The following is an 11,634-nucleotide window of genomic DNA, read 5'->3' as shown; positions in this document are numbered from 1 at the left end:
TTCATTGATCGCAATCATAATAAGCCCATGGACAATGACACGAAGGAAAGCGCAGGGGAAATTATTTGTTGTTGCTACTGCATGTGCGTGTAAAACGTGCGCGTGTAAAATAAAGACAAGCGTAATTTCCGCGAAGGAACCGGTAACTTAACAACGCATTCTAACGACGCTTTGTTTTTGTTGTAAAAATTTATTCTAAGAAAGAAAAAAACAAACCACAAGGTGACAGTGTTTCAAACTATACCCCCAGCTGAGGATTAGTCTCGTAACCCTGGCCTCACCATTTACGGCAATGGCGCCAACTTGGGTCGCAGACACGCCACCGGTGGCGTTCGCGAGTCTCATTCTGCCTCCCGCCACCTACCGCGCCGAAACCAAGCGCAGTGAGCGTTCAGTCGTTGGCTGCGGTGGTGGTAGTAGGCACCGGCAAGACTATATAGCTAGTGATTCTGCCTTGACAGCAGAAATCGGGCTAAAGGGGGCGTGTCATTTAGCAGGCGTTGTGATGATAGAACCAGGTAGCTTGTAGCGAACTTAGTCCATATCAAGTGCATGCAGTCCATATAAAGAAGTAAAGTCCACATGATATGAAATTCCCGATTGTCTGCGGGCTGTTATAACGGACTTAATGGGGAGGCCCGCGCACAGGCGTTGCCTCTGATGGAATCAATATGCCATTGGCAGGACTATATAGTCAGTAATTCTACCTTGACAACAGCCACCATCGAAATGAGTTATTATCAGGCGTGTAACTAGAGTGGAACAACTCTTTCCCGCATCTCCATGAAAGTTCGCTGCCATCTAGGGCCGCCACCGCGTATCCTGGGCGTTGCCTCGAAAATGTAAGGCCTGTCTGTGCGCGCAAACGCTGACAAATGCGTCAAGTCTCGTGGCAATCTGGCTATTTTCTTGCGCATTGCGCCGTTTCTTAACTAGAAGCGAGAAGACTTATACCAGACGAACAACTGACCGCTAAGTGTCGTGTGTGGGCATTAAGTGGACGGGCGTGTTAACAGCGATATCAACAGAGGCATCGGAGGTCTGCACGAGTGTGGCGATCGCGTGAGAACCGCAGCTTCCATTGTTCGTGACGACGACCGAGGCGGCGCGAATCTCCGTATCGACATAATATTCTACTTGTGTTCTGCCTGCGTTGACATACACTTCAGCGCTGATTTTCTGTGTTTTGTTTGAATGTCGATAATCGTGATGCATGAGTAACTCCCTCTTACGCCCGCCTCCTCGTTTTCTGTTTCCCTATCCTATCACATTGTTTTGTCTACCACATTTGCCTTCTCTGTAGGTTTTGTCTCGCGTGTTACTCTTTAAGCGCACAAGTACGAAGGATCCGTAGCTGTTCCTGGGCGCTATAATAAACATTCATTATTATTATTATTATTATTATTATTATTATTATTATTATTATTATTATTATTATTATTATTATTATTATTATTATTATTATTATTATTATTATTATTATTATTATTATTATTATTATTATTATTATATAGCAAAAGGATAGACAGTTGGGCGAGTTGGTACGGTAACATTATTTTGGCTTCTAGCGCGAAGTAAAACACGGACACAGAAAGGAGCAGACAGGACGAGCCTGCTCCTTTCTGTGTCCGTGTTTCACTTCGCGCTAGAAGCCAAAATAATATTATATAGCCTTGCCTGACTACGCAACGACAAAGCAACCTCCTCACCTCCAACTCGCTTGCACTCAGTTCACTTCTTCCAGTGGACTGTCCGCCGCACCAGGGTCGCAGCCTGAAATGGGAGGGGGGGGGGGGGGGGGCACGCCGAAATTTCCATGTTCCTTCGCGAGCCCGCTGGATCAGCCGTTGCTGTTCGACGTGCGCGCGCTAGAGAGAAAGAGAGAGAGAGACTGAAAAGAGGGAAGGTAGGGAGGTTAACCAGACTGAGTCCAGTTTGCTACCATACACGTGGGGAGCGGAATGGGGAGTGTAAGAGAGAGAGAGAGAAAATGAGTCTATAGCGCACTTTCACATGCACTAAGTTGGGTGTAGGATGTCTATAGTCGGGCACTCAAGTCTGTTACCTTCAGGTGCGTGCGCTAACTTCTGGTGGTGTCAATATAGCTCAACTGCCAACTAATTCACCTGGGGAGAGTTTTACAGAAGAAAAGTTCAGCGTTTCCAGCGTTTAAGTGGTAATCGGTGTTACGCGAAGCTTTCTTTGGTGTTTGGGCTAGTGTTGAAGAAGCGTTATGCAAACACAAAGCTGATGACGGAAACGTTTGTACAAAATGACGCGAACGGAACGGAATTTCACACTATTCTCTGTAGCCGACTCATTCCAGACTTCTCTGCAGCTCCTCGCTCAATGCACGCAACGGTCCAGCTTTGTTCACTTCACTTCATATTGCACACTTGTTCACATCTTGCCTCGTTTACTGCTTGTCTTTTATTTGGGTACATGTCCAGTGTACATACCTGTTCTGAGGGCAGCGGCCAAGAGTGGGCACATATACCCATGGGCCCGAGATAATAACGATAACACGGGACCAGGCGGGGACGTTCTTCTGTTATTTTAGCCTCGTCTTCAGGTTTCCGGTTTCTGCGAGCAATTGGAACACCGACTAAAATCAAGATAACAGACCGCGGAGAAAAAGAAAGGTTACCTTGAATGTCGTCCATATAGTTTCATGTAGATGGGCAAGCTCCACCGGTGAAACTGGAACCATGAAAAGAAGATCGAAACCACGGACAGACGTGGTCATTCGACACTGCGTCACATTCCCTCGTCATGTTCAACGAAGAAACAACTCGCATCGTTAGCTGAAATTTTGTCATCGCTAAAGCGAATAAATCCTGTCATTTCATCTTTGCTTTCACTTATGCTCCATGCTCTTCACATTTTCCAAGTAAGGCTTTGGCCACAGCAAACTTTGAAAGCCTGGAATCAAGCATTACCAGGTGTTTTTTTTTTGCAAATAATCATGCACAACCTAGCCAAAAATAAGACTTGCCCTGATGAAGAGAAGCCCTTCTATTGAAAGGTTTGGGCTTGGCGACATCATTTATTCGACCAATGTTGATCATTTTAGGTCACCATGTTCCTGTGGCCATCTGTCGGGTCTAAGTTGTTAAAAAGTAGCTTTATAGACCTGGCTGTGTAAGATGCTGCAGCAGGAATTGGATGCTCACCCTGTGAAAGGAGTGGCGGCAGCGCTTCGTGCAGGTGAGCTTTGCCACATTGGTCAACAGCTGCGTCAACAGGACAATAGTTTACCAACTCCTCCACCAGGTGTCGCACTTTTCCCAAGAAGGCTTCGCGTGCATCGCTCACCTGCACAAGTTAAAGAAAATGTACATTACCATAACTCCCATTCATGTCCAGACAGCTTCAAGACATTCGCATAGGGTAGATGCTGCAAGAGAACTAGCATCACTGGCTTGCGACGTCACGCTAGTCAAACACAACTCCGATCATCTCTTGAACTGTCACCTTCTCTATACTTCTCTGAAGCTGCAGCTACCACAACTACCCACCAGCTGTGATACAACATTGCTGTGCCAACTGTGGCTGGATGCACCGTTCAGAAAGGCTAAACCATTTTTTTCGCATCTGAATGGAGAGCACACATCATGAAAAAGGTGCAAGTGCGTGGAGGTACTTGAACAGTTTCTCTACGTATGTCCCTGCTACAACGACCAGTTCGTACTCTGTACCATGCCAGATCATGTGGCTCGGGAACACTCTTGGTGACAAGGGCACCTGAACTGTGGCCATGTTTGTCACAAGCTTGTAAAGCAACATGTGCACTGCTGCAGTTCCTAAAGTTGAAAGACCTCACTGACCAGATGCTGAATATAACCGCGTTCGATAACCTGGACTCAAGAACATTCCTGGTGACAAAGGTGGCTACAAGCGACATGTGCATTGTTGCATTTGCTAAATCTTAAAGATTTCATTCACCAGAGGCTTAAGAACGTTCCATTAGGTTAAATGAAATCATAAACATTTGTGGTGACAAAGGTGGCTACATGCTACATGGCTACATGCATGACAAGCTCAAAAGTCACATGCACATTGCTACAGTTGTTAAAGTAGACAGCATTCAGCTACCAGTTGTAATTTTGATGTACAGAACAGAACAAGAACATAACCACTATTCTAGCTCCTTTCTTGTTTCTTTTGCATCACATACAAAACAACATCAATAGATGCTGTCTTGTATGTCGCAGCTCCATTTGCAGGAGAAAGCGAAAGCATGTCTACACTGAAGTATATTACGACCATTTTATTGTGCTGTGTGTAACTTCACAAAACAAATTCATTCTGCCTTATGGGTACTGTTTAAAACACCTGTTTCATTGAACATTCTTTTCATTCAAGCAAGGCTGGGACCACTTATTGGCACATGCATAGGCAAGTGTGAGGCAGAGTCTTTTTAAGAAGACTGTACAAATGTCACATGCACGGAATAAGCCGGTTCACTGATGTGCACCAATGCACCCCACTTTTGTCTTTGAGTGCTAGAGAAAGATTTTGTCGCTGCAACAAAACATTATGAAAAAATATTTTTGTCATATGATCTAGCAAGACAAAGGTGGTCGTTATTTTCCTGCCCCCCCACTTGTAATAATCGGAATATTGTTACTCAACCCAAATTGACTGTATGTGTCTAGCTCAGTGAATACATTTTCCCCGCCCCCCCCCCCATCCCCCACCCCAATTTGCCAGCCAGTTCTTAACCGTCATTTGTGCTTTCATATTTACACTCCTAGTGTTTTTCAATGCTTGTTTTGGTAAATCGACTACAATCAGAACAATTCAAGAAACACCTTCAGTGATAAAAGAAACATGGAAATTGAGGTTGAAATACTAGTATTCAAAAAGAATTCAAAGCATTCAACACCACCTTGTCACAAGTACTGCAGCTTTACAAGCTTTGCTAATCTCTGAGTTCTAAGGAGACAGCCATTTTGTGTACTCGGAAATTGGCAGTTGTATTCTCTCCCTCCAGGCATTGGGAGCTAAGTAAGAATTTTAATCTGCCTTGAGTTTACCAGTGTGTTACCAGTCTGTTGCTTGTAATTTGGCAGTCTTCAGCTATGATACTCTAAGCTACACATTCTGTGCACTGTGCATGGCAACATTTGAACAGTTGTAATGCAGCACACGCAGTTAATTCTACAAACACTGCAAGAAAGACAAATATGCATTTGTCCTACGCAATGTGCAGTACACTTGCTGTGACAGCTCTAGGTTTGATGGCCTAAATATGTGCCCTTTCACTTACACCTTTGTTTACTTCCATTTTGCACAGGAAGACTGTGGTCATTGAGGTGAAAAGCATATGGCTTTAAATCTAAAATTAAAATTTTTTGGCTTTACACCCCAAAACTTGGCTATGAGAGGTACCGTAATGGTAGCCTCTGAGTTTGTTTCGACTACGTGGCGTTCTTGGCACCCTTAACATGTACTCAAAGTTCATCAGCCCATCAGAATATGGCTGCTGTGATTAGGAATTGAATTCGCAACATTGTTCTGAGCAGCAGAACAACACACTCTGTAAGCTATCGAAGCAAGTCACAAACATATGGCTGACTATCAAAGGACACAGGTAACACTTGCGCTAGCAATATGCTTTGCAAGCAAACATATAAATCCACCACAATTCTTCTTTCCTTGGTTCACATGTTCTGCATTTGGCACACAAAGTAGGGCGCAAACGAGAGTGGTTAACAGACACCTGTTGCAGCAACATTATCTTTAAGAGCCATAACTGGTACTGCAAAGAAACAAAATGTTGTACAAAAAATTATCGTGTTTAACGTAACAAAACTGTACAGTGGGTTATGATGGAGGCTGTAGTGGAGCACTCCAGATGAATATTGACCATGTGGGATTCCGTAATGTGCAGCCAAAACATAGTACAGGAGGGTTTTTGCATTCAGCTTTCATCGGAATGTGGCTCCCTCAATCGGGAATCGAACTCGTGACCTCGGGCTCACCAGCAAGGGCTTTGTAATGCTGTCCAGCTATCAACGACACATGCAAGACCAACGCATGGAGGATTAGAAGGCCTACAGAGGCAAAGTGCGTTTGGCTCCAAAAGCGATGAAGCCAAGTGGATGCTTCGCTCAGTCAGGTCTGTCGCTTCCACTGCTCTCATGACTGCACACACATTAGCGTTCTTGCTGAACAGCTGTGTACATACCATACCGTAAAGAATGTCAAGCTAAATTTATGCAATCCCCACCTTTTTTTTCTTCGACACTGACGAACACCGACAGTTTTCGTTCGGTCTCACCTCATGCGTCATTGAGTTGCGACACTGCTGTCACACTGCACACCATGGCAGCGTTCCTAGACGTCTTCAGTGCAATGCTAAACCTTACTATTCGCCACGAGATCGAGCTGTAGGTGGCAGCACCATTGCTGCGTTAGTGCGGACAAGCGATTCTCTCTTTTTTTTTTACTACTCAGTGATATTCGCGCCACCTCATTCGTGTTGCATGGTATCACAAAGATGGCAGAGTGATGAATACATTGCAACAAATCGCTAAGGTACAGCAATCACATATCGCTGCACTCATTAGATTTCTTTAAAACAGCAAGGAAAAATGCTTTCTGTGGTTTAATAGAAACACAAAGCGATAATAAAATTGCTATGATTGTGGCGAACAGAGAGCGCAACGATAGCACATTGTATGCTTGACATGGGCAGTCACTGATTTCACTGCAGCACAAGGACAGCGAAACGTTAAATGATTCTGTACATCATAAAAAAATCCAAACAGCATTTATGGCGGTGCTAATATCACAGAAGAAATTGGCTTTAATATGCAAGCTGCGTGCGCACATGTAAACACGTAAGGCATAGCAGACGATGCACGGTGCAATCCACACTCTGTGGTTCAGCCGGTGCCCGCCAGCTAGTGACTCTGCTTGATCTTGCAGTCAATAGCTTTCAATGCTTCGCCTTTACGCGAAACAGACAATATTTCTTTAGACATTTCAATTAAGAAAAACAGTTAACTTCCTTGGCTTCACTTCCTGTTCTCATATGGTTATAACTAACAAACAATGGAACCCCTCGGTCCACCTTCTCATTCATTTCACTCCAATTGTACAGCAACCCACGTTTTTCACGGCGCAACGGTGCATGCGCCCTGCCCTAGCGGATTAGTTATGAAACGTTTCGGAAGGGACGCGCGCGCGGACACGCAGCCAGATATCGGGAAAAGCTACCCCGTAAAAAAAAATCGCATGGATGCTCAATGCAGCGAACACTTGTGCCGTGTACCGCGTTGAAACTCTTCTGGTAGCTCGACGTCGGTGTGGTGCCGGAAACGCGCGTAAGACCAAAGAGCCAGGGCTTCATAGTTGCCGCCTTGCATTGACGGCTGTTAAAATTATCGTTAAACCCCTGCGTTACAATTGGGCGACACTTAAAAAAACATGTTGCTGACGCAGTCTCCTTGCAGCGTCGGCCCACTATTGCTGGTGGTGGCAGCGCGTGCCTGGCTTCATGTACTCTTTTAAGGCATGGTAACACTGCGTCGATACGAGACTGACAAGGCGCTGACACCGACGATTGGCCGACAATTCAGCATAGTGTCACTGAGACCATTTCATCATAATAGGCCAACAACGACGCAACCGAAGGGTGCAAGTTGTCATATAATGCGACGGGCTTTCTTGTCAACGGCACCGACAAAATCAGCGTGCCGACCATGATAGCTAGACCGAACACAACGCGATCAGCCGTTGAACCGACAACACGATAGCTGCAGCTGATTCACTTATAAACATAATTATTTGAGCTCAAAATGGGTCGACATGCCTTCGAAGTTGAAATGCACGAGCTTCAGTCCTCTCATGCCGTGCACGTGACGTTTTTGTCAACGTTGATCCTGTTTAGCGAGAGTTGGGTTAGGCTTGACCCTGTCGAGTTCGTGCAGCCGCTACCGATGGAGCTGAACTTAAAAAATAAGCAGTGAGGACGAAGTAAACTGCTCTTATAGTTATGTTGTGGCCCTACAGCGATTTGATAACTACTACAGCAATTTGATAACTACGTACACAATAAGCGGCAAGCGGCGGCACAGCGCTGTGCCAGCATCTTGTACTTTGGTCACCGATCCCGAACGCCGCCGGTCGCATTCCCATACATGGTGGGCGTGTGTGTGTTGTTATACTGACACATTTCTTAGTCCCATAGAAGCACTGTTTACCTCTGCGTCAAACGGGAAAGAAGAAAATAATCATTCGGCACAGCAGCATAAGCTCGCTCAGTTGCCAACGGTGTCAGCGATGGCATCCACGGTATCGCGAGAGAACTGCATGACCTATAAGTTGGGGCTTATGCCGAGCACAGCTGTCTCTAATAATCCTTTATAGCACATACAAACTGTAAATATGAAGTTAAACAAGAGCGAGAATCAGTAAGTAGTAACAGCCCGCAATATATATGCGTCTGGATCACAGTTGCAGTTGATTAAGTGACTCGGCCGCTCATATTGACTCGTCTCGGGGAGGAACAATGCGGCTCACATGTGCAGATATCTACGTTTTGCTACGTTTTGAGATTATTTCACATCAGCGATGCACCGTTTCTACAATATCCGAAGCTAACAGCGATCTGAAGCTGTAGATGTAAACAAATGTACCGCTTTGGCAAATCCTACGTGGAAGGCTGCGCTCGAAGGTTTCTTGAATATGCGAAATGTTTAATGAATGTGTAAAAGGAATGCAAAAAGCGATGTGCAATCGCAGGCATCAGCGATAACGAACTCTAAGACAGCCGCGTCAGCAGACGGAACTCGGCGCGCCTTTATTGGCCGCGCTGTTACCACAACGGTGCACTCGGGCCTATTCACCCACTGTAGTCAATGGGTGAACGACATGCTGCCCCGGAGAAACAATTATTAATTAATCGCGATCCACGAGACGCACAACCGACACGCACTCAACATGGGCGCAGGTACACAAATCAACCGGCGAAATCGCCGACACACTCCCAAAACGTTTCCAGCGGCATGCGTCAGAGGGCAGCACAGGAACATGAAAGAGGCGGATTGTATCAGTTCGCGATTCTCAACCTGCAATACAGCAGTTTTCATGCAAATAGCAGCAAATTGCTCACTTGAAAACGTACTAGATTCCATGCTGCAAGGCCCTGTTTCAAGTTGCACACACACTATTTAACAACAAGCAAGCAGACAAAAATTACAAACCACATCTGCATTGGCCACGCCCATGTAGTTGAGGTAACCTCTTGGTAGAGATTCCCTGTACTCTACATTTTCCTCCATGGCCAGTTGCAATGCTTGGGGGATCATCTGAAAGAGAAATATTGAAACAATTATGAAAGATAACAGAATGCCAACCAGAGGTGCCTGAAATAGATTACTGAAACAATTAAGCTCATTGTTTCAAGCCTTTTGATATAGTGAAAAAGGCGGCTGGAAACATAACCCCTCAATGATCATACAATGCTATGATCACTGCCATTAAGTTTTTTTTTCTTTCCTCAAATGCAGTATAAAGGAGGCTATATTAAGGCGCACGCATGATAACTGCAAGCCAGTGCCACGCACAGCATTGCTTGAGTGAAAAAGGCAGACAGAAACATTTCCAAGATATGTGAGAACTTGTACCAAACTAATTAAACGAACCGCACAAAGGTAAAGCACTTGAACGCAAGAGAAGAGAAAGGACAAAATACGGCACTGCATCAACAGAACAAAGGAAATCATTGAAACATCCGAGATGATACGTTGCGACACCAAATGCTTCACCAATTGCTATATCTGAGGAAAAGCTTTCAAACTTGGAATGCAGAATGTCGATATATATCATAGCATGCATATCGTATTGGCTTAGCCAACTTCTTTTTTGGTGCATTTGTGTATATTTTGTTCATAGCACTTCCGTTTTCTATTTTTTATTTTTTCATCTCATAAGCATTTAATTTGGTTAAATTTTTTGTAGCTGCCCGTGAGTTGTGTAAAAGCATCCGTGTCAAATAGAATGAACTAGCTGGAAGTCAGCGTTGTGTTTCATCCCCTTATATTCTCTGGTGTCCAAGTTTTACTTTCACACTGTTAGTTTAATTATGACCAACCAACTACTAGCCCAGGCTTGCACCCTATTTTACCAAACTGCACACATTACGACACCAAATCAACTTTTCTTGCATTTTTTCCATCTCGCCTTGGCTTGTTTCCTGCCACTAAAATGACAAGGACGATGGCCATATATTCATATACCTCCACAAAGTTCTAATGTCTTTTGATGGGCTACATAGGTTGTCCGATTAATGTTTTTTTAAGCAAGCTGGCTTCCAGCAAAGTACTGACAGTTGAAAACTATTTTGCACACACACAATAAAGCTTTATAGACAGGCAAAGCAGACACATACACACGCAGCACCCTGTGGATATCTGCCTCGCTTGCCTTGTCTTTTGTGCTATTCCTTGCAAAGATGTTGCCGTACCAACTAGCTCGAATTTAGATCTTAGCACACTGTAAATCGTGTGTTCTGGGTGAAAGGCATGAGTAGCCATCACCTTTTGCAAATACATAAGTAAAGACGTACTGTTCACAAAAAGTGGTGGTATTCCAGGAGATGCTATGCATACAGCTGGTTCGAGACCTATCCATATTAATCACCAAAAACAGTGAAGCCAACGATACAGCAAAACCTCGACATAACGAAAATGGATATAACGAATTATCGTGTACAACGAAGTAAATAAAAATTTGGTTGGCCACGCTTTATTTTAATGGGCTGACCTACGGCTATAACGACATCAAAACTACAAGATCCAACGCAACATCAGATATAGCGAACCAAATATTTGCTCCCTTGTACTGTGTCATTCAAGACATGTTTCTTGGGAGGCAGACAATTTTGGGGGGACATGGCTGCTTCGCATGACTCAGAACTGAACATGTTGGGATCTATGAGCAACAGCATTCCTGGCAATTACAAAATACGTAGCATGCTTGGCACTGTGCGAGAAGCACAATCACCCATAGGTTCTAACCCGCCGCGGTTGCTTAGTGGCTATGGTGCTGAGCTGCTAAGCACGAAGTCATGGGATGAAATCCCGGCCACAGCGGCCGCATTCCGATGGGGGCAAAATGCGAAAACACCCATGTACTTAGATTTAGGTGAACGTTAAAGAACCCCAGGTGGTCAAACATTCTGGAGACCCCCCCACTACGGCACGCCTCATAATCAGAATGTGGTTTTGGCACGTAAAACCCTATAATTTAATATTTTTTTTACACTTCCAGTGCCGAGCCATCAAAATCTCACAAAAGTGATCTTATCGCCGAAAGGAACTGACAAAGAAAATCGCCCCTTGGTACCGTAAACTAGAATATACAGGCAGCGTGCCAACCGACGCATGCAGCATCTTGACACACAGAGTAGCGTGCATGGCGGAGTGCCCACTAATGAACATGTCTAGCAAGCGGTAGCTCCAAACACAGCCTGTCTGGATGTGCGCTCCAGACCAGCCGTGCTTCAGTGCACAACACACTTCAGCACTATGCACCTTCAATAATCAGCGACTGCAATCATGTCTTTTTCTTTTTTTAATAAAATAACATTTCCAGGTGAGCTAGCGTTCTACGTCATGCCTC

At 44.7% G+C, this 11,634-nt stretch overlaps 1 protein-coding gene across 1 annotated transcript; it reads right to left on the bottom strand.

The window, feature by feature from the left end:
- Nucleotides 1-1,831: 1,831 nt before the first annotated feature.
- LOC135899120 (ribosomal oxygenase 1-like) lies at nt 1,832-11,429 on the bottom strand. Its single transcript, XM_065428398.2, has 6 exons — nt 11,391-11,429; nt 9,216-9,320; nt 3,174-3,315; nt 2,648-2,700; nt 2,460-2,583; nt 1,832-1,868 (listed from the first exon to the last, which is right to left on the bottom strand). Exons 1-5 carry the CDS (start codon nt 11,427-11,429, stop codon nt 2,569-2,571), a joined length of 354 nt encoding a protein of 117 aa, XP_065284470.1. The 3' UTR covers nt 1,832-1,868; nt 2,460-2,568.
- Between the last annotated feature and the right edge of the window lie 205 nt (nt 11,430-11,634).

Source organism: Dermacentor albipictus, chromosome 7 (assembly GCF_038994185.2).
Source record: "Dermacentor albipictus isolate Rhodes 1998 colony chromosome 7, USDA_Dalb.pri_finalv2, whole genome shotgun sequence".
NCBI lineage: Eukaryota > Metazoa > Arthropoda > Arachnida > Ixodida > Ixodidae > Dermacentor > Dermacentor albipictus.
The sequence above is the reverse complement of the archived record's forward strand: the minus strand, read 5'-3'. Positions and strand labels throughout refer to the sequence as shown.